We start from the raw sequence: 24,828 nt of genomic DNA on the forward strand, positions 1-24,828 counted from the left end.
AATGTAGCGTTTCTGTTGCGCACGTGTTGTTTTCAAAATGTCACAGGCATATCAGCATTTTCTATTTGAAGCAGTAAAAGCTCACTTCTCCTGTCAGTCGCCCTGTCAGTGCTGGACCGGAATTAACATGAAAATGAATCTGTTGTGTGAAGCCGGTTTTATGTTGAAAGACTTTGACCCACTGTGGTGTCCGGTTCCTCAGCAGAGCGATGAAAAGTTGCTGACACACAACTCGTTCGCTTGAGAAAACCTCTGAGTTCAGGAAAAGAGCGAGAGAGAGATTGTGTTTGAGGCGAGTCTTTTGTGTGAGATTGAGCTGAGATTAGAGGTCTGCGTCAGATGTGAGTTGAGTCCAGGTGTTTCCTCGGGCGTCTCAGGATCTGTTGTGTTTGTGTAGGTTGGGATCTCTGCGCTCACGCTCGCACGGCCTCAAGTTCACAGTCGCTCTGAAGATGTGAGAGGCGATATTACAGGATCTGATTCTGCTGTGTGTGTTGTGGTTTTCCTTTTTTTCGGTTTGAAGAATAATGGGCTTGCTGTGTTTTCGTTTTCCCGTCTGTGGGGGAAAAGGCAGGTGTAGTTTTGTTCTCCCGTCTGTGTCCCATTGGCTCTTACTGAGACCTCTGTCTTCCTGTGTGTTTGTTTCTTTGTCTCTCTCTCTCTCTCTCTCTCTCTCTCTCTCTCTCTCTCTCTCTCTCTCTCTCTCTCTCTCTCTCTCTCTCTCTCTCTCTCTCTCTCTCTCTCTCTCTCTCTCTCTCTCTCTCTCTCCAAAGTCACTGTTTAAAAAAAAAGTATAATAAAATGAAAAATAATTATTTAGTATTATTATTGTTGGCATATCAAGAATAACAATAATAGTAGTCATTATGAAACAATTACATAACAGGTTGTATTAATATAATTACTGATAATAATGAAAATGAATAAAAATTGTAAAATGATTTTTTTTTGTTATTATTAACAACAACAATAACAATGACAAAAATACGCAAAATATTATTATGTATTATTATATAATTATGTTGGGGGAAAAATAATTAAATAGATAAATGCATAAATAAATACGATTTTGTATTAATATCATTAACACTGAAAGTCGTTGTCATAATAGTGAGAATAATAATGAAAGTAAAAATATTGGATGCAAAAATGGATAAAAGGTGTACGATAAATATATTTTGTATTCATGTTAAGATAATAAATAAATAAATGTTTGATACTGTTTAAATAAAAATAATAATAATAACAATAATTATTATTATTTTATAAATATTATATTATAAATACATTTTGTATTCATATTACAATAGTATTAAAAACAAGCAAATTTAAATCCATCAATGCAAAATAAAGTTATTTGTTTAATAATAATAATAATAATAATAATAATAATAATATTAATAATAATGATAATGATAATGAAATAAATAAAAAACGGCATGATAAATTTATTTTGTATTTCATATTAACATAATATTAAAACAAACAAACAAATAAATATCTAAATAAAAACAAACATAAATAAATACTTAAATGCACAACATGGTTATTTTTTTTATTTGTAATTTCAATTTAAAATAATAATAATAATAATAATAATGGATAAAGTACAATGGATAAAAATTGATATTTATTTATAATAATAATAATAGTAATAATAATGAATACATTGGATAAAATTTGTGTGATAAATATATATTTGTATTTCATATTATCATAATATTAAAAACAATAATATTAAAAACAATAGAAATAAATCCATAAATGCACAACACAGTTATTTTATTTCTATTTTTATTTATACTAATAATACTACTACGACGACTAATAATGTTAACAACAATAATAATAATATGAATAAATAATAATAATAATAATAATAATATTCTCTCTTTTTTCCTTGTCTAATTTTTTTTTTTACGGCCCATTGTGTATATTCACCATATGAATGCAATGGAGTGTGTGTCTGTGTACACAGTGTGTGCACAGTGTGTGTGTGTGTGAGTGTGTGTGTTCTTGTTTATCCTACATTGTGGGGAACAAATGTCCCTACAAGGGTAGTAAAACCTGAATTTTTTTGACATTGTGGGGACCGGCCTGTGGTCCCTATGAGGGGAAAACTGTTTACAACATTGATGATAATCAGGAGTGTCTCTTGAGCAAATCAGCATATTATAATGATTTCTGAAGGATCATGTGACACTGAAGACTGGAGTGTTAAAAATACTAAATGATGCTTATGCGAAAGTGTGAGAGTGCGAACAGGTTTTCTGTGAGGGGTAGGGTTAAGGAGATAGAAAATATCATTTGGAAAGTCCCAACTATTCACAGAAACCTAACGCATGTGTGTTTGTGTGTGTACAGCAATGCTTTACCTTCTCTGATTGTTTAGTTGTGGGGTGTGGCTGTTCACCAAACCAGCACATCACTCATCTTCATTCACTCCCCCCGCCCAAACACACACACACACACACACACACACACACACACACACACCCACGCTCAGAGTGGTGGAGTGTGATGTGGCTTGTGCCAGCTGCCGGTCGCCCAGAGGCCTTCACAACCTCATCCTCTGTGACCAGACATCTGCTGCTGTACCTACTGCTGCCACACACACACTGATCTCTGAGCACTGCTCTCACAGGACATTCACATTCATACAGTGCAATGGTATACAATCAGGCCTCTAGTGTGTACTACCAAAGAGGGTCTTAGAGCTGTTTACTGTGTGACTCCATATTTACACACTGAAGATTTCACCTAATTCACTTAGCAAACAAAGCAAATATAAGAGCGCCCTCTAGTGCTCAGGGTTTCAATACTGCGGCCTACAGTACATCAGTCGATGTAGAGTTGGATGCTTTGTTATAGCCCTGTATTTAATATTTAATGAAATGAACCATTTTGTTTAACTGACACTAATTTAAACATAATATTTCAGTCTACATTAGCTGTCAAGTAATTTAGGTAATTTAATGTCCCGTCCCATGCGAATACCAAGCATGCTAGTTAACCAAAGGAAGATATAGAGCAAATATAGTTACATGCAAAAGTTTGGTGCAAGATTTTTTTTCTTTACATTTTATTCAGCAAGGATGCAATAAATTGATCAAAAATGGCAGTAAAGACATATATTATAATGTTACAAAAAATTTGTTTTAAATAAATGCTGTATTTTTAATAAAATGCTAGTAATTTGTAATAACATTAACAGTAAAAATCATTAATAATAATGACAATAATATTGAAAATAAAAATTATAGATAAAAACTGTACAATAAATATATTTTGTATTCATATTAAAGTAATATTAAATACAAACAAGCATTAATAAATAAATGCATATGACTGTTTTATTTTAATGAATAATAATAATAATAATAATACAGTACATAAAAATTGCGTAAGTATATTTTGTATTTTATATTAAAGTAACATTAAAAACTAACACATACATAAGTGTATGAATAAATGCACAATACGATTATTTTTAATAATAAGAAAAATGAATACAAATTGTCTTATCATTAACAACAAAAATAATAATGAAATAATGAATAATAATTACACAAAATGTTTTATACATATTGTTAATAAATAAATCAATCAATTAATTAAAATTGTGTTAATAACATTAACACTAAATTCATTCATAATAATGATAATAATATTGAAAATAAAAATTACAATGGATAAAAACTGTACAGTAAATATATTTTGTATTCATATTAAAGTAATATTAAATACAAACAAGCATAAATAAATAAATGCACAATACAATTTTAAATAATAATAATAATAATGGATAAAAATAAATGATAAATATATTTTGTGTTCATATTAAAAATATTTATAAACAAACAAAAATAAATAAATACATAAATGCACAATGCTGTTATTTTAATTCATAATAATAGCAAAAGTAGTGCACATATTTAGAGACTTTAGAGCCATGCTTAATGTATGAATTGCATAAAAAATAAGTGTCTCATTTTTCCAAGCAAAAAATGATTTGTGTGATTGCAGATCTGGAGTTTGCTGAATGTGTTGAAACATGTTGTCTGCATGCGATCAAGCTTGCATGTTCTCCTCTGCTCTGTGTGTGTCCGTCTCCATAAAATCGTTGGATGAATAAGGGTGTCCGTGTTTTGTGTGATTTCATAAATTCAGTCAGGTGACTGGCTGCTGTTGTTTGTCTCAAACGTTATGAATCTCCTACAATTCTGCTGTTTTGAATGACCTTGTGTTTTGATTCATTCTCCAAAAAGCCGGCTTCATTGCTTCAAAGCTATGTCAAAGAGTCACACAGCTTTACGACCTACTGGAGTCTTCAGCAAAGGCTACAACTTTGTCCGTTTCGTCAATGAACTTTGGAAATCATGCTGATTTTTCGATCTTTAAGTAATCAGCCCTTTCTGTCCATCAACGTCTCCTTCTCCTCTCCTAATCCTTCTCTCCACAGAACAACGACAACGAGACGCCGTTGCACTGTGCGGCTCAGTACGGACACACTGAGGTGGTGCAGCTGCTGCTGGAGGAGTTGACCGACCCCACCATGCGCAACAACAAGTTTGAGACGCCGCTCGACCTGGCTGCGCTCTACGGCAGGCTGGAGGTGGTCAAGCTTCTGCTCAGCGCTCATCCCAACCTGCTCAGCTCCAACACCAAGAAACACACACCTCTCCACCTGGCGTCCCGCAACGGACACCTGCCCGTGGTGGAGGTGCTGTTGGCCGCCGGCGTGGATATTAACTACCAGGTAAGGAAGCTTTTTTTGACACACTGTTTATGTCAGTGTCACATTCTGACCTAACAGAAATGCAGCATTAAATTCTGTTTTTGCGCTAACGATTCGCATTCAAGCACTCAAGACGAAATGGCATACTACAGTGTACTGTTTTTGCAGTATGCATTATGTGCAAACATCCAATTTATTTATTTATTTATTTAGCAATCATAAACTTGAATTAAAACGGCACGTTTGTTTTAAATATGATAATATTCAGTGGTTATTGCTCAGTATGCTAGTTTTTTGTTCTTAACATAGTCTTGGTTTTAAGGTTACTTAAAGGTACTTTTGGTATTTCTTATAATGGCAGTGTTTTTTAGTTTTTGGGCTTTTTTCTGTTTCACTCAGAAAAATTGGTCAGATATTTTTATTTATTTATTTTACATTTTGTTTAAAAGAAGTCTCTTATGTTCACCAAGGCTGACTTTAATGTAGTAAAATGAGTAATATTGTGAAATATTATTATAATTTAAATGAGTGCTTTCTTTTTCTCATGTATTTTAAAATATATTTTATTCCTGTTATTAAAGCAAAATTTACAGTATCATTACTACAATATAGTAAAATCAGTAATATTGTGAAATATTATTATAATTTAAAATAAATGTTTTGTTTTTCTCATGTATTTTAAAATATATTTTATTCTTGTTATTAAAGCAAATTTATAACATCATTATTACATTTAATATAGTAAAAGCAGTAATATTATGAAATTATTACCAATTAAAATAAGTGCTTTCTTTTCCTCATGTATTTTAAAATATAATTTATTTCTGTGATGCAAAGCTGAATTTTCAGCATCATTACTCGAGTCTTTAATGTCACATGATCCTTCAGAAATTATTCTAATATGCTGATTTGCAGCTTAAATTATTATTATTATTATTATTAATGGTAAAAACATTGCTACTTCATATTTTTGTGGAGACAGTGATACATTTTATTTTTCAGGGTTCTAAGAAAGTGCAAAAGAACAGCATTTATTTGAAATGGAAATCTTTTGTAAACATTTTTACTGTCACTTTAGATCAGTGTAATGCATCCCTGCTCAAAAAAGTATGAATTTCTTTAAAAAATAATAACTCTTTAAAGGTCACGGATATCAAAATGGGTTTAAATACTGTTTCATTTTGACTCGAAAGCGTTTAACCACATATCAGAGCGTGTGTGTGTTGGCCAGGCTTTCGTCAGTCAGTACAGGTGGTTTGATCTCACTGTTTTCACTCAGTTTCTCGCCGTGATTTAAAGTAACTGCTCTTTAGCACCTTGCCAGAACACTCCCGTCTCTACCTGAGAAACCTGCTCACACGCTTAACAGTAACAACCTGCCATCTGTCTCTCACTCGGTACGTCCTAAGAGCAGCGACCCACATTGACATAGTCTGGTTTGTCTGCTAACATGCTGAGAAAGCCGGTGCAGTGTGAAAATGAGTTTGTCTGGTCCGCGTGTTGTCTCCGTTGGGTACTGATATGCCACATCGGACTCTGTCATTGCCATCAAATGACCTGTAACGCAACCTACAAGATATTTCAACCTTCACAACTAAGTGTCTAAAACAATATGGGGTCACTGTATGTGCCTGTGTATCTTATGATAAATGTCTAATTTGTTAACAGACGGAGAAAGGCAGTGCCCTTCATGAAGCAGCTCTATTTGGAAAGACAGAAGTAGTACAAAAACTACTCAACGCAGGTAAAAATAAACTCAAATCCAGTATTTACAAATCTTTTGACTACTGAAATTGTACTCAGGGCATTCTGTGTGGATGTTTTTTCAGGTATCAATGTGAATATCGTGGACAGTAAGAATCTAACAGCGCTGGACACTGTTAGAGACATGCCCTCCCAAAAGAGCCGACAGATCGCCGCCCTCATACAAGGTACGTCTGGAGCAGATATCACACACATCACTGAATCTGAACAACTCCGAGTTGTTTTCTCCTCAGGTCATCGTTTTCACGCTTGTCTTCTCTCTCTGAAGCTCATATGAGCGGCCGTCCGTCAGACACGAGCCTCCCTCCTCCACCAGTGCCTCCACCTCAAGAGAGCCTGAGTCCCAAAAGAAAAGGTCAGAGAAATACTCGAAAAACTCTACTTGATGAAACATTTTCACACTTGAAATATTAGGTATATTTTAAAGCAGTGAAATCATCATATACCTAATAAATGAGTACATTTAAGTACAGATTTGAAGTAGATGTGAATAATAACATTTAGTACCATGACAAATAAAAGTTCACTGTAAAACCCAATGAGTATCAGATTAAAAAAAATGATGATTAGATAGTCTAGATATGTCTCTAGGCCCATCCTCAATTTAACCACAGACGTCTTAAAGTGATAGTTCACCAAAAAATAAAAATAACCCCATGATTTATTCACCCTAAAGCCATCCTAGGTTTTATAAATTTCTTCTTTCAGATGAATACATTCAGAGTTATATTAAAAAATGTCCTGGCTTTTCCAGTCTTTATAATGGCAGTGAATGGGTGATGAGATTTTGAAGTACAATAAAGTGCATCCATCCATCATAAAAAGTGCTCCACAAGGCTCCGGGGGCTAATAAAGGCCTTCTGAATTAAATCAATGATTTTGTGTAAGAAAAATATCCATATTCAAAACTTTATCCATCGTAATCTCTAGCTTCTGCTAACGTACAAGCGTTACGAGAGAGAGGCGTTCCAGCGTATGACGCAGGACGTAGGCATAGCAAAAGCTCAGTGAGAATATGCTAGTCTTGTGAGCAACAAATTTTGTTTACAGCAAAACAAAACCAGTCTCCTCTTGGCTTAAACTGAAATCCTCCAATGTTTTTCTTCAAAAATCTTTTCAACGTTTTGTACTTCTAATTTGTAACAATTTGTCAGTTCTGCGTTCATCTCTGTCGTACGGTACTCTACGGTTTATAAAGTTTTATATATGGATATTTTTCTTACACAAATGCATCAGTTCATTTGTGGCCTTTATTAACCTCCTGGAGTCGTGTGGAGCATTTTTTTATGATGGATGGATGCACTTTTTTGGGCTTTAAAATCTCAACAGCCATTCACTACCATTATAAAGCTTGGAACAGCCAGGAGATTTTTAAATATAACTCTGATTGTATTCGTCTGAAAGAAGAAAGCCGTATACACCTATGATGGCTTGAGGGTGAGTAAATCATGGGGTAATTTTCATTTTTGGGGGAACTCTTCCTTTAAGTTGTTTAAGGTGAAGAATATGGTTCTAAAATGAGTAATAATTGCATTTCTTGAAACTAATCAATATAATTTCTCCATTATAAAATATTTTGATTTTAAATGTAACCAAAAGTCCCATCTGTAGGTCATCAAATTTGTTTAAAAAGTTAACTTTTTTTTAATATATTTTTACTGTTGTGATATATAGCATGTATACTTTGTACAGTGTGACTTTCTCTATGCATAACATTTGATGAATGAAACTGAAGTAATAAATTACTGGACTGGATTGTTATAAGTCCGTTTTACACAAAATTACATAGAACATTTAGAGAGGTCATATGATGTTGCTAAAAAGAACATTATTTTGTGTATTAGACGTAATGCAATGTGTTTATGCAGTTTGAGGTTCAAAAAACACATTATTTTCCACATATTCCACATTATTGTTGCTCCTCTCTGCCCCACCTTTCTGAAACACATTGATTGTTACAAAGCTTATCATTCTGAAAAGCGCGGTGTGCTCTGATTAGTCAGCTGTTCAGTGCGTTCTGATTGGCCGAATACCTCAAGCATGTGATGGAAATGTCTCGGCGATGAGAAAAAACAATGAAACCCATTATAAATGAGGCATTTGTTGCATACAGTAAGGACATAATTTCTGATTATAATGACTCATACTGTCTTTTTACACGTTGCGTTGCATCGCACCACGTAAACATAACACCCTGTCTGCATTTGTGGTCATAGAAATGACAAACAAGCACTATTCTACACTGCTCGAAACTCACGTTTGAATAGTCAGTAGCAAATTCTTTAAACGTAAAAACGTACTTACAGGCTGTGAGTCAGAAGCACCAGACTGTCCATGCAATGTTGTACTGTTCTGGAACAGTGTTGTAAATTTAACTTAACCACTGATTTCTAGTTGTGTAAGGGCCAAACGAAATAGTTTCGCTTGTACAACGAAACACACAATGTCTCCACAACATGGTGGCGGCTGCAACAATGTTACAGCCAGAATAAAAGTTACGCCTTCTTTCTTTGCGTATACGTTTGGGCGGTGTTACGCAAATCTTCTCATACCGTGACGTAGACATGTGGAGGCGTGTTTGAATGAGGAGTTTTAGGAAGGCGTGGCTGAATCTTAACTTTTATAGAGAATATCTGTTTGGGTTTGAGACTTTAATCTTTGCAATTTCACAGATCTTATGCACAAACTTGTAACACTCCAAAGACAAAGGAAAATATAAAATCGCATCATATGACCCTTTTCAACAGCATGTGGAAACACTCAAAATGCCAGCAGCTTCCACAGTTAAAATGTGTATAATTTGTGGTGCTCATACAGATGCCACAGGGTTGAGTCCGGCTAGCAACATGTTCTGATTCCACTTGTTTCTAAAAACAATAGCTTTTATTTTTAAGTCTAGCAGGCCAGATGCGAGAGGAAATATAATCAAATGGCTAATGCTCGTGGTATCCGTATGCCAGATGTTCTGCAGATGTTGTAATGCGTACGTTTGTGTTTTGACAGGAGAAATGGAGCAGCAGGTCAGTGAGCTCATATCCGGTTTGGCTCCGACGCCTATGGAAGAGAGTCCGTATGAAGCTCTGTTTGAGGCGTCCTCCTGTGTCTCACTGGACAGCCTGGCCAGCGGAAAGTCGTCGGACAGAGACTCCGGACGACCAGACAGCGAAGCTGGAAAGGTCAGTGTGTAAATATATATTTTTGTCTTAAATCCTTTGCTGGCTGAAAACAACCACAGTAAACAAGTATTTCTTTTTTAGCTCCGTTCAATTTTGTTTAAAAGAGTAAAATAATGTACTCACTCCCATGTCATCCAAGATGATCATGTCTTTCTTCAGTCGAAAAGAAATTAAAGTTTTTGAGGAAAACATTTCAGGATTTTTCTTTATACTTGGGGATCAATGGGTTGAAGGTCCAAATTGCAGTTTCAAAAGGCGCTACACGATCACAGACAAGGAATAAGGGTCTTACCTAACAAAACGATCAGTCATTTTCTTATAAAAATAAAAAATTATATACTTTTTAACCACAAATGCTTGTGCTAAGAAGAAATATGTCCTTATTATCTTGCAAATGGGACTCTTCTGATGCGTAAATGTAATTGCTATTTATAAAATCAGAGATTTGACTGAGTCTGACTGGATTGGCCTTGTCCCAAAGCCTTCATAAAATGCTAGTAAACACATTTTATATTAATGAAAGGCTAATATATTTCTTGCTGACAGTAAACATCCAGTTAATGAATTATACTGCTTGGAAGAAATTATGAATTTATAATGAAGTTATGATTAATAATGCATTTAAACTGTATATTGATCTTTGCTGTATTTGAACCTATTCCCCTGTTTTTTTTAAATAAAAGCAATAAAGCAGTTCTTTGAAGACAAATCTGAAAAGATTGTAGTACAGTTTCCTCCACTAGATGGAGACTTTGAATAGTGATTTGAGTCTTTCTTTCCAAAAAATAAATGTTTGATTTGTAAATTAGTCAAATGTTTCTTACAGAAAGACCGACATCATCCACAGAGTCAGTCTGCACAGGACGAGGATCTCAGCTCTGAGGTAAAAGCCCTGTTTAGAGATTCATTGTTTGGTTCAGATTTTACTAAAATCAAATTAAGTCTGGAATCTCTAATAAATACCTCTAGGAGAACAGCTCAGTGTTTCCATGTGGCAGATGTGATTTACCCTGCTGTTTCCAATATTTTATCCTCTTTTATCATCTGATATGATAGTGAATGGTGGTAATACCATGGTGTTTTGCTATATAGTGAATTAGTGTTGTCACGATACCAAAACTTCAATACAATACCTGACTAAAATATCATGATATTACTGCTGAACCGATACTTTGGTTATACAACAGGAAAAGTAATTGAATAATAGATGATCCAAATGGAGATCATAGTTATTTTAACTATTAAAACAAAGCATTTATCCCCCCTTAAAAAAAAAAAAAAAAATAATAATAATTATATGCCAGTGCCACTGCACAGGATTATGGTGAACAACTACTGAGCCTACAGGTATGTAGAGATATTTGCTATATTGGTAAGTTAACTTAAACGATAAAGCCAAATCTTATTTCATGATTATAGTAATTTTATTTCACTTTATTTCAATTTATATCATGACATAGTCATTTTTGTTATTTTATCTTTGTTATTAATAAGAACCTAGATGCAAGTAACAAACTAAAGGACAACTACAATAAAACAAAAAACACATATGAAATAAAGAGGGCCATATGAAATGTTTTATTTTTTCCTAAATTCCATTTAAATTATAAAAAAAATATTTATCCAAAAGCATGTCTAATTAATTGAAATCATGAAACTTGCAGAATTTAACAGCAATTTATTAAAAGTTTAACAAAAATTACATGTTTTTAAGGCCCTATGAAATACGTTTTATTATTTTTTTTTGTTTGTGAATTTCATTCATTTTATTATTGAAATTATTATTTAATTATAATTTAATGGTTTTATCACATTTTAATAATCAAAATCATGTCTAATGAATTTATAAAGGATAATTAGATTTGATATAGAATTAATTTATTACTGGCTATTATTTCTTTTCTTTTTTTTTCAGAAATACTGTGTTGTGTAATTACAGTTTTCTGGTAAATAAATTTTGGTAAATATTTTTTCTGGTAAATATTCCTTAAAACTTTTAATAATATTTTTATTATTGGTAGTAGTAGTATCTTTACCTTAAGTAATATATTAATATATTTCTGACTGTCAAGTTAAACCAAACTTATATTTTGACGGGTTGCTGTGAAGACCTTTAGGGTCTTCATTATATGACGATAGTTTTCCGCAAAAGAAACGGTAAAATGCTCATGAAGAGACTCTCAGAGCAGTTCTAGAGATTATGTTCATGTGTTCATGTACACATATATTGAGGCAGCAGAGGCTGAAAACAGCACGTGTATGTGTGTACTAAACAAAACTGCGAGTCTGCGCCATTCACTAGCACAGACACGTAGAAATACGGCTCTTATTAAAATACATTCTTAAAATACCGGTACTACTAGGGTATCGCGATAGTTTTTAAGTACCGGTGTATCGTGCAACACCATAGTGAATGATAACCGTTGATCATTACAGTACATGGAATCTTAAGATACTATAATGAATGTTTGCAAATAGTACTGTCATGAATCTTTTTAATTTCGTTAGTGTTTCGTATCTAATGTCTATATGACACAAGTGTTGTTGTGAGTACGTAATGAATAGACGCACTGATTTGCAGCAGTGCGTACGGTAGAGAACAGAACAATGAATATTGCGGCGAGAGGCTGTTGAATCCGTCTTTCCACTCGCTGACTGCTGTTTCCGCACGTCTACCCAAATCAAACAGCATCCTCATGAATATTAATGCTGTGGATCTCTGCAACACAGCAAACCTTCTGTCTGAAGACTCGGGAGCCCATGACCAATACTAAAACACTCCACCTGTGTCTCTGCGGCTGGATACATAGATTCACAACTTCTGAACACATTAGCTTTGAACTAAAGTAGTAGGTCAGTTTGTACAAAGCTTTTTTTGATACCTTCATGCAGTGTCAGCAGTAGGATCACTCACTGGACTGTGTCATATAAATGTCAGCCATTCAGCTTTATACTGTTATCCACTGGTATTAAAACGGTCATCATTTTCATAGCACTGCTGCTCGTAAAGTGGTGCGGACTGTGAAATAAGCGGCTGATTTTTATATCAGCGTTTTCTACCTCACTGAGTCCATCTTTCTCTCTCTCCGTAGGCGGTTTACACCAACAGCAGTGTGGACGAACGCGCCGAGCCTCTGGAAGAGGAAGACCACACGTATGAACTGTTAGTCACCGCACAGACCAAAATCCCCAACAACACACAAAGCAAAACAGGTACACGCACATTTTCCATGGTGTCCTCTTGTTCTGAGACCTCACATGAACTTTATAAATTTGCCTCACTTCTTTGTTTATTAAACACGAGGTAATTCGCAGTTGCCTTTCCCAAAAATGGCATTGTCATCAAGGAAAATAATAGAACAGATGTTTCATATTTCTAGTCTTTCTTTATTCAAAAAGTGATGACAAAACAGTTTTGTTATTGTAAACTAAAACTAAAAAAACTTCAGCGGCCATTCAGCGCTCATGAACCTGTCGAGAGTAGCCTTACCTTTGCCAGATCTTGTGGAATTTGCCTCTGGCTCTGATGTCTGGTTAAACATTAGAAATACTTTGTTTTTGTTTCTATGTATTTACACACTTGTTCCATCGAGCAATTACCTACAGCCAAATCACAGCCGTGCTGATATGCAGCCATGTTGCATGGCTACTCGTGTGATATTGCTCATATATACAGCAGGTAAAATAAGTATTGAACACGTCACCATTTTTTTTCGGTAAATATATTTAATTACAAATAATTTCAGAAATTAAAGGAGAAATCCACTTCCAAAACAAAGATTCACATATAATGTACTCACCCCCCTTGTCATCCAAGATGTTCATGTTTTTTTTACTTCAGTCATAAAGAAATTGTTTTTTTTAAAGGGAAAACATTTCAGGATTTTTCTCCATATAATGGACTGATATGGTGCCCCGATTTTGAACTTCCAAAATGCAGTTTAAATGCGGCTTTAAACAATCCCAAATGTGGTTGTAAACGATCCCAGCTGAGGAAGAAGGGTCTTATCTAGCGAAACGATTGTTTATTTTCATTAAAATAATACAATTTATATACTTTCTAATGCCAAATGCTCGTGTTGTCTTACTCTGTTGTGAACCGGAAAAAAACAGTCCAGGCAGTCAGTGTATGTTAAAAAACTCCCATCTCATGTTCTCCCTCAACTTCAAAATCACCCTATATCGCTGTTTTACCTTTTTTGTTAAGAGTGTTTGATCTTCTTTTCATGTTCACTTTGCAAAGACTGTGTCAGTACTTCTGCAGCGATGTAGGATGATATTGAAATGATTTTTGAAGTTGAGGGAGAAAATACGATGGGAGGTTTTTCCACATACCCGAACTGTCTTGAGGCAGAATACACAGAGCTCAGGCAGAGCAAGACAAGATGAGCATTTGAGATTAAAATAAATATGAAAATAATTGATCGTTTCGCTAGATAAGACCCTTCTTCCTCGGTTGAGATCGTTTACAGCCGCATTTGTGATCGTTTGAAGACGCATTTAAACTGCATTTTGGAAGTTCAGAATCGGGGCGCCATATCAGTCCATTATATGGAGAAAAATGCAGAAGTGTTTTTTATGTGAATCTTTAGTTTTTATAATAAATCTTTTAAAACCAAAATCTGGATTTGAATTTTTAATGTTATTATAACCTGAAATTGCTATGTGAAAGTTTGAAACAGAAAATAATGGTTCTCATCTTGCCACTTTATTGGTAAAGAAAACACACTTTTACTCAAATTAATCAAAGTAGATTTATAGCGTTTTGGAACCAAACTCTTCATACATACATACATACATATATATATATATATATATATATATATATATATATATATATATTATATATATCAACGATATATATATATTAGGGCTGTCAACGATTAATCGCGATTAATCGCATACAAAATAAAAGTTTAAGTTTGCCTAATATATGTGTGTGTACTGTGTGCAATTATTATGTATATATAAATACACACAAATGAATGTGTGTATATATATATATATATATATATATGAGAAATATGTTATTAATATACAAAATTATTTTATTTATATATAATATCAAATTATAAAAATTATAATAAATATATATGCTTGAAAATATTTCTTAAATATATACATGAATGTGTTTGTATTTATATATACATAATAATTACACACAGTACACACACATATATTAGGCAAACTTAAACTTTTATTTTGTATGCGATTAATTGTGATTAATCGTTGACAGCCCTAATATATATATGTATATATATATATATATAATTAGGAATGCACGTTATTATTGGACCAATATTGGAATCGGACGGGAATGGCTTTAAATGTAAATATCGGCATGGCGCCAAACAAAACAAATAAATTACGTACATGACGCTTAATTAAATCATTTTATATATACTGATTTATTCATTAATGTGTAATGTTACATTTTTTAAATTAATTTTGAGCTCTAAAAGACTCTTGTGCTTTAGACCATCTACAAATGTTAAGTCTTAAAATAAAATGTTTTCTGAGAAAAAAATGCAGCAATTATGTAGTTTATTTATAGTTATTTTCAAAGCTTCAATTTCCTGTCATTACAAAAGAACTGTAGTATTGTTTATTTAATTCTAAAAAATATGTTCTTGTTAAAAACTAGCCAAAATTAGTTGCTTATAATCTTATAATTTCCGCACAGGAGAGACTTTTTGTTTTCATACAAAAAGAAATATATTGGTATCTGCCATGGCTATCGGCTAAGGGCCAAAATGAGTTGAAAAATATCAGAATGTCGGCATAATTTGTTCCATTTTATGTTTTATTTGTTATCGAAGTATTTTTCCATTGAATAACTTTAAGTCTTTTTCTCCAGATGTGGATGTCTCAGCCAAGTCTTCCAACAGTGTCCTACCTCAGGTGAGAATATTAATTTGTCTTGAGCTTTGTTTCAAAACTTCTCTCTCTGCTGCTGTACCTACATAGTCAGCTGCCTTATAAGGCAACATGCTAACTGCTGTGACACCTCACAAGTGAGTGAGTTAAAACACTTTAGGCAGCAGCACGTATCGCTTCACGCAAGACTTGAGACTCAACGCATTCCAGTAGAGTTTGACATTACCTTGTTGCTAAGCTAATAGCTTTTTACTCTAAAAAATATTATAAGACACAGCACACACAAATGAAATATGCTTATTTATAATCAGCGTTTCTCTTTGCCATCTCATATTTCTTGTTTTTGATTAGCTTGGCATAGTGCTTTTTTGGATTGCCACCTTTGCTAAAGATGGACGTTATGCTGTCTCAGAATTTGGCTAAAACGTAGTATATTAGGAGGCAGCATAATTGAGTTTCCTTTTGGATCCCGTGATGCTTTAAAATGCTGCCTGCATAGGAAGCTCAAAGATTTTGGAACAGAGCTTTGTTGTTTATTACTTTTTTCATCATTTTTTTTTGCAGTCTCACATCTGTCACGCTGTCCGAACACTGTCTAGTGTGCAGTAGACAGTTAATTATCGTCTGTATGCAGCATCTGTTTTGTGCGTGCGTGTGTGTGATACAGACACTGTTTTTGTGTGTGTGATTGTGCATCTGACAAAAGTTAGACATTCTTTCATACGTGGATATTGGTGTTATTTTTTGCAGCGAAAGGCCGCCACACACATTGACCTACGACCTTCAGGGTCCAACACAAACACTCTGCAGCCGCCTGCACCTCATTTTGGCACAGGACAGACGTCTGGAGGTGAGTGTGTGCATGTGTGAATGCTTAAGGAGCTCACTTGCTAATGACGCTGTAAAAACTAAGTATTATTCTTTATGGTGTTATTGCTATTGCAATGGTTGAATAACAATAAGCAGTTGAATGACAATTACTATTAAACACTCAAATATATACCAAACAAATTAAGACTACACGTTCTCTACTCTGTAAAATGCTTGCCATCTGTTTAAGACTTGTACTTTTGGGCTGTCTTTAAAGGAGTAGTTTCTTTAAATAGCATTTACACACCCTCATGTCACTTATACGGGGAAAATATGAGGTGGGAGGAAAATTATATTAAAATGCTTTTGTGTTGTTTAACAAAAGCTTTGAGTTTCCCTAAGAAACTTAGCATTTGCACAAGAAACTTAGCATTTGCCTGTTAACCTTGTATTCATTCGTTGCACTTTTGCGTTCCCACAAGAAACTTTTGCATTGATGTGTTAAACTTTTGTGTTCGCTCGCAAAACTTCTGCATTTTTCTTGATAAACTTCAGTGTTCGCTTGCTGTTTGCGTTTGGATTTCTTATGAAAAATGTTGCAGTCTTATGCAAAATGTTGTTACGATCTCGCACAAAGCATTTGCATTCCCCTGAGAAACTCAGCGTTTGCTCGTTATGCTTTTGTATTCCCCCAAAAACTTTTGTTTGCTTGCCAAACGTTTGTTTGCTAAGCTAGTTTGCTTGTTAAACTTTTGCATTCCCTAAGTAAACTTTTATTTGCTCTCTAAACTTTTGTGTTTACTTGCTAAACTTTCATTTTTGCTTGCTAAACTTTTGCGTTTACTAGTTAAACTTTCATTTTTGTTCATTAATCTTTCATTAATCTCGCTAAACATTTGTTTTTGTTCGCTAAACTTACATTCCTCTAATAAACTTGTTCTCTTAACTTTTGCATTTGCTAGCTACTTTTATTTTTGCTCTCTAAAGTTTTGCATTTGCTCACTAAACTTTTGTTTTTGATCATTAAACTTGTTTGCTTGCTACATTTTGCATTTCCTCTGAACTTTTGCGTTTACTTGCTAAACTTGTTTTTGTTTAATAAACTTCAGTTTTTTGCTAAACCTTCATTTTTGTTCATGAAACTTTAGCTTTTGTTTGCTAAACTTTTATTTTTGCTTGCTAAACTTTTTTTTTTTTTTTTTAAGTTTAACTTTAATTTTTGTTCACTGATCTTTGATTTTTGCTTGCTAAATGTTTGTTTTTACTCACTAGCTGACATTCCTCTAATAAACATTTTGCATTTACTTGCTGGACTTTTATTATTGCTTGCTAAACTTCGCTTTTGAGAATTAAACCTTTGCATGTACTCTCTAAACTTTTGTTCGCTACACTTTTGCACTTCCTACAAAAACACTTTTGTGTTTGCTTGCTTTTCTTTTGCTAAACTTTCATTTTTGTTTGTTAAACTTTTGCATTTTCTCACCAAGCTTTCATTTTTGTTCATTAAACTTTAATTTTCCTTGCTAAACTTTAGTTTTCGTTTACTAATGTTTAATTTTTACTTGCTAAATGTTTATTTTTGTTCACTAAACTTGCAATCCTCTAATAAACTTTTGTGTTTGCTCTTTAAACTTTTGCATTTGCTTGCTAAACTTTCATTTTCACTTGCTTAAGTTTTGTTTGCTCACTAAACTTTCCTTTTGATCATTAAACTTTTGTTTGCTTGCTAAACTTTTGTTCACTACACTTTGTTTGCTTGCTAAACTTTCATTTTTTTGTTTGTTAAACTTTAGTTTTTGTTCGCTAAACTGTTTCCTCGCTCAACTTTCGCGTTTGCTCACTAAACTTTTGTTCACTAATTTTTCATTTTTGCGTGCCAAACTTTTGTTTTTGCTCACTGAACATACATTCCTCTTATAAACCTTTGTTTGCTTGTTATTTGCGTGCTAAACTTTTTTGTTTGCTCGCTAAATGTTTGCATTTGTTAAACTTGTGTTTTCTGCGAAACGTTTGTGTTCCTCAAGAAACATTGTGATAAAATTTGAGAAGAAAATATATATTTCAATACATTTCAAAGCTTTTGCAAGTGAATACATAAGCTTTGAAATACAACCTTTTCCTCACGTCTCATTTTTGTATGTTCCAAACTTTTATGCTGTCTTTTTTTCTGTAAAAGACAAAAGCTGAAATTTTGAAGAATGTTCATGCTGCTCTATTCCATGCAAGTTCCAATTTCAAAAAACAACTTAAGCCCCATAAAAGTTGTCCAAATGTTCATTTTTGGGTGAACTATTTCAAAATATCTGCAGTCATAAATTTTGGAGCAAGAGTATTGGTCGATTGATAATGCAAAATTGGACACATTTGTTATGTCCCTATGCATTTGTCCCAGTTTGCCTCTGTGTCCCTCTCTGATCCTCCAGTCATCGCTCAGATATCCTTGCCTAACTTAGAACAATGTTTACTCAGTGTAACACGACTCTAGTTAGCATTACCAAGAGAATACCATTCCGACTCGGTTGCTTTCTACTTCAAAGGTGAATTCTGTTAGAAATGCTAAGAACAGACATATGAAGCCATTATATTGTAAAATGTTACAAAATTCTTGTTTTAATACAGTTGCATTCTCATAATACTGTTGAGTGCCATAAACATTGATGGAATTTATATTAAAGCCTCACACTCTCCTCATGTTTCAAAACAAACAGCAGAACGTCTCTCCTCATCTCCTTGCCCTTCTCGTCCCTCGCCAAGCTCCGTAGAGCTCAGCTGCCACCTCCACAGCCGTACTGCGCTCAGCACCTGTCAATTACGCTGCAGGAAATCGGTCTGTAGACACACACTAGCACACACCCAAATAACAGGGCGTGAGCTCGTCATATTTCTCATGTCAGGGTCTCACAGCGGGAGCGATGCGTTGACGTATTAAAATCTTGAAGGAGGGTCTGACCTCAGTGCTTTGGAGACGAAAGCTTCATCCTAAGTGCAAAATCATGTTGTGTGTTTTAGATGTCTCTTCCCTCTTTTAATAAACGCTTCTCACTGTTGGCACGAGCTTAGAAAGCTCTTAGCGAGGAGATGGCAACAGCTGAACGATGAACTCAGCCCTGTTACCCTAGAACATTTAGAGGGGTGACATTACTTCAGTTCATCAGATGTCAGCACTGCTCCAGTGTGCTTGGCTGTGTTTAAAATGGAAAAACTAGCATACAACTAACTTAGTACAACAATAAGATGTTTCGTGGACAGCGGACTTTAATGTACTAGGTTTAGAAACAGATCTGTAGTGTTCTTTGGCTTGAAACATGCTCATTCTGCTTGTATTTCATTGAACATTGGATGATTTAACCAGTGCATGGTTGTAGTTACTGGAAACTGGCTTGTTGTTTGAGTAAACACCTGACTTTCTCTTGGAGAAATGCTGTTAATGTGTATTGTCAACTCTAATGTCTTGGGTTTGGATGGAGAACAGCCCTGACTTCATCTTCTCCAGAGGGTCTTGTTGATTTAAAATGACGTCACAGGTTAGGCTTCGGGTCACAAACGCAAACACAGACTCAAGTGCCGAGCTGCCTGTGTGTGTATGTTTTAGGTGTGTCATTTACATGAGGAAATTGATTGGACTCGTGGTTCTGGCCTTATGTGTCTGTATGTTCCTCCAGCACACTTGTCAGTGCCTCACTGAGTGGGCGGTTTATTTAGTCCCAATGCCTTGGAAAACTTGAGACATGAAGTTCTCAGGAGAGAGTTGCTACTAAATATTAGAGCCGAGTTGAGTTCGTTTGAACCGAAACTTACAAGGTTCCAGTGCTCGGATTTTGCTTTGGACTTTGAAGAGCAACCCAAAGGTTAGTCTTGGTTGTATTTTTATACAGTTTTCAAGGATGGGAGGTTGTTCAGGTAACTACTGTGCAAGTGAGGTAAAATATTAATTTTTTGGAGTTTCTCCATTCATTTTGACAGAAGATGAGCATGCATGAGTGAAAGTAGCCATCACAAGATGTCCACACAGTGAACTACTTCACTAGAAATGGATGTTAGTTTAGTGGTCGACATGCTTATCTGAATAACAACAAATCCACTTTATTGGGATCGACGTCTGAAAGTAACTGTGTTGCGTTCTTGAGGTACAACTATGTACAATGTTACAAGTGTTTGCAGTGAGTTTGTGTACTTGCATACAGAATGTTTCTTGCCTTCGGCTCTGATATGGCTGACTTGGTTTTCTTGTCACCAAACACCACATGTAACACCAGGATATCTCTCTGGTATGGTGGCCGTTTGCCCAGCCGCCTGGCTCGTATCAGGAACCTGGAGTTGGATTTATCTCTTGGTCTGTGTGTGAGTGTGCGTTTGCCAGTGGACACATTTCAGCCAAGTGCAGTGCGTATACAGAAGAGAACAGATCTATGGGAGTGCATTTCACTTGTTGCACTTGCAAATATTGTTCTTATAATTCATTCAACATTCTTGCCAGGAACCATCTATGCAAGAGGACACGTGAAACAGACGTGAATGTTGGCCAACAAATTACAATTGCACAATCCCACTGTACGTACTAACATTTCTAAAGTGATAGTAAACTCCAGTCCTAAAGGGGACGATGGAGTTTCCTAAATGTCTGTCTAGGTGCAGAATTGGATACTGATTGAGTAGCTGCTACATTTGCACCTTTAAAAGCATGTTCTATTGGTATGAATGAAATTCGGACATACTGCATCCGCCATGTTGTCATTAGTTAGAGATTTGCGAAAAACTATGATATTTTAAAAATGTTGATATAAAATACTATTGCAAATGACAGCATTTTCAAGGCTGCAACGATTCTTCTATTCTATTCGAGTATTCTAAATATTAAACCCATTTAAAAAACATAATGCAGCATAAAGCTATTAAGAATTCACAAATGCTACGATTTAGTTAAATAAATATATGCGATGCGGGTTTAATATATGTGCTTTATTTACATGTGTGTAGGTTATGTATGTGCATGTCAGAGCGGCTCTGTTCACAGTAAATGCTGCTAACGTTACACAAACAGTTATCATTTACATGTGTGGAGTATCTTAAACTCCATCTCTGCATGTTATTGTCAGTTTGGGTTTATTGTAACGTTCATCTGGGAATGCAACATGCACTATTTCATCAGATTTGTAAGGTAAATCATTTGTAAACCTACACAAACACTGGAGTATAGATCAATATCTTTCTCAATATGCTAACTGCTCATTGCAATTTCAAAATAAAAGTTTGAACCCTCACTCTGAGTTTACACGTTTTGATGTTTACATATAGAAGAAATGACAGTGGCTGTAGCTTTTGTATCATAAAGAAATGGCAGAATGTTAAAGATTACGTGGTAATTTGAATTAAGTGTTGTTGAGTCAATATTAAACACAGATTAGATTGCACAGTAAAGTGTAAAAACAATCGTCAGTCCATTGGCGCCCTCTGCAGTCATTTGTTATAATGCCGAATGTACCATATGTACAACCATATGATTACTTGCTTTTGAACTAATTATTATTATTGGCTCATTGCTATTATATATGTATTTTAAGTCACTTTAAAATCTATTGTTCACTTAGGTCTATTTTTATTATTATATATATATATGATTACTCGATTCATCATCAGAATAATCAACAGATTACTACCAAAATAATTGTTAGTGACAGACCTAATTTCCATGTTGTTATGTGATGTTATGCAACTAAACAACTTTTTTTCTTTTCGCGATAAGTCCGATGTTGGTAGGTTTATGCACATCACAGCGAACGTAATGTTTTGCCATGATTTTATTTTTTATAAATCAAGGAATCACAATTTTGAATACATATATTACGAAACGTTACAATTAGACAGAGTGGCAGCGATCAGCTCCGGCGGCTGTGTCGGAGCTTTTATGAGCCGCAGACATTTGCAAAAATGCAAAAATACTGTTTCCATTGCAGTTTTATGAAATATTCATTTTTCAGATTGCCTGAAAAACCACCTCATGTGAGCGTGAAAACATTTTTCAATTTATAGGATTTTTTGCGAAATTGACGTTTCAATTGGGTGTATCTTCTATTCGCAATTTCAATTTGCGCAATTTGAACGGTAATGGAAACACAGCTAGTCACGTGGCCATCACTTGTGTTGCTTTACTGCCATTCGTAACTCCGCCTTCGTAAGTAAAATGTCCATCAAATGTACACTTCAAAATGTTGCCGAAAATAGTAGGCCATAGTCTTATCTCTCTGCTGTTCACATTCAGAACAATGTGCAAAAATTGTACCTTTATGGGTGTGACACCTTGTCACTGGGCAGTACCCTCAAAGTGACACCTTTGTACCTTCTTAACCCCTAAAATTTTCATTATAGTACCATAACATTGTATTTACATTACATGTACATTTAGTGATTTAGCAGACACTTTTATACAAAGCGACTTACAAGTGAGGACAATAGAAGCATATTACAACCTTAATGGTACATATTACTACTTTAGGGTGCTAGACTGCCTCAGTGACAAACTGTTTTACCCCTGAAGGTCCAATTTTTGCATTTATTTTTTTTGTGTTCATATACTGTGAATTCAGACGTACTGCTTTCTTCACATTCTGTTTTTCACCTATTGTACAGTAGGAAAGTAGGAATCTATAAAAATAACTTTTTATAACTTGTTTAACAATATTCTGAATAAATGTTTGCTCCGACATGACATTAGTTGTCCTGAAAGAGAAAATTGAGCATAGAAAACAATTTTTGCTAAGGTGCTCTATAGCGCCCCCTAGGCTATGCCGAGAATGCAACTCTCCTTGAAATCAAGCTCGCATATAAGTATTTATGTACATGCCTATACTATGTTTCAGGCCAGAGAGAGAGCGTGTAAGAAGAGATCTGTAAGTGTTCTGTTCTGGAAGAAGGATTTTTCATAATCACAAAGCATTTTTTTTATTTTTAAGAACCCAACGCATAACAGTGTGGCACACTGGTGTTTGTGAGAGAGCGAGCGAGTGTGTTTCTTTCACAGTCATCTCTGTGGTATCCTGTTTCAAGCTTGCCACTCATAATGAAGGGAATCCTTAGTGAGGCATAACTTCTCTGGAAGCAAGCCTTATAAAGCTGTATGCTTGTTAGCAGTGCGACAGAGAGAGAGAGTGAGACAGGGAATAGAACAAGCAAGTCACAAACAGACCTCTATGGAGAAAAGTCAGCTGCTCAGTCTGCGCTTGGATTTCTCTAACACGGGCACTTTAGAATTGGTGAGCCCAAGAACTTTCTTTCTGCATTTCTGCATTTTATTCTCCCTCCCTTTTCCAGTCAGAAAACAAAAACAGATCTGTTTCAGGCACTGGACAGTAGTAGCGTGGGCGGTTTTGTGTTATCTGGTCTAGATAGAACTCCACAGTTCGTCTGTAACTCTCTCACTCTCTGCTCTGTTCTTTTGACAGAGAGCTCGTCGCACGGTCAGGATATAAGCGCTGCTGTTCCTGAGCAGTTCACTGGTCTGCTTCACGGTTCCTCGCCGGTGGTCGACTGTCGGGAGGAAGCGTTCAGGCTGCCGTCCTCTGGAGTGAAGTCTGCCGAGGCTTCCAACACTTCGACATCTGCGAGCTCCGCCCCCCCTCCCCATCCCAAAACGTCGGTCGCCATGGAAACCATTCTCCAGGACACTGACCCCAAAGCTATCTACGCCACGGTCCACAAAGAGCCACGGGATTCGCCAAAACACAGCTCGCCGGCCCGCGATTCTCCGCTGACGAGAAGGATGCCTCCACCGGGCGATCTCAAGCTAGCGCGTAGCCTTTCGAAGTCCGACTCCGACTTGCTGGTGTCCCCGCCAGGTGAGGAAGAGACGGGGTTGGGCGGCCGAAGTGAGTCGGTGTCCAACTGTAGCACGACCAAGAGAAGACTGGAAAAATCACCTTCGTTCACATCAGAATGGGACGAGGTAAGAGCTCCCCCTTGTGGCCTGGATGTACTATCCTTACACAAATGAATCGGAATTTCAAACACCAAAAATGTTTAAATTTCATTGATAGCTTTAATTGTGTATTCTTTACCATGGGGGTGTCAACCGGTTGAGATTTCGGACTGTCGTGTCTATCGCAGTTACACGCTTACATGACATGGCTGTGCTTTCGAAAACATATTGTCTGCATGCATTTATAAGCATTGCAGTTTAAAAACAAGTGATTTTAAGCAGCAAAAGGGGAACTCATTTTGATATATGTTCATGCTGTCTGCAGTTATTAGGTTAATTTAGGTCTTAAGTGAAAGCAAGCAGCTGAGAAAACACGTGTGTAACAGTATATTGGATCCGGGCAGGTCTTAAAGTGACAGCAGTCTAATATTTCTGCTGTCTGTCATTCATGTTAATCAAACAACAAAAGAGAGAAAATCTCTTAACTAAATCACTTTTGTAGCTTAAGAATGAAATATATATTTAGTTTACACAGTGTAGAATATGGATTT

The 24,828-nt window shown here is 35.2% G+C and overlaps 1 protein-coding gene across 3 annotated transcripts in view; it reads left to right on the plus strand.

The window, feature by feature from the left end:
• LOC127154555 (ankyrin repeat and SAM domain-containing protein 1A) overlaps positions 1-24,828 on the plus strand; it is a 139,617-nt gene that overhangs the window by 49,743 nt on the left and 65,046 nt on the right. For all 3 annotated transcript variants that reach the window (XM_051096161.1, XM_051096160.1, XM_051096162.1), the window contains 10 exons: positions 4,463-4,759; positions 6,407-6,482; positions 6,568-6,669; positions 6,771-6,857; positions 9,506-9,678; positions 10,505-10,561; positions 12,771-12,891; positions 15,536-15,579; positions 16,306-16,405; positions 23,805-24,304. In XM_051096161.1, coding sequence (XP_050952118.1) covers positions 4,463-4,759; positions 6,407-6,482; positions 6,568-6,669; positions 6,771-6,857; positions 9,506-9,678; positions 10,505-10,561; positions 12,771-12,891; positions 15,536-15,579; positions 16,306-16,405; positions 23,805-24,304 — 1,557 coding nt within the window. The remainder of the gene's footprint in view (positions 1-4,462; positions 4,760-6,406; positions 6,483-6,567; positions 6,670-6,770; positions 6,858-9,505; positions 9,679-10,504; positions 10,562-12,770; positions 12,892-15,535; positions 15,580-16,305; positions 16,406-23,804; positions 24,305-24,828) is intronic.

The sequence above is a fragment of the Labeo rohita genome, chromosome 23, assembly GCF_022985175.1.
Source record: "Labeo rohita strain BAU-BD-2019 chromosome 23, IGBB_LRoh.1.0, whole genome shotgun sequence".
Lineage (NCBI taxonomy): Eukaryota > Metazoa > Chordata > Actinopteri > Cypriniformes > Cyprinidae > Labeo > Labeo rohita.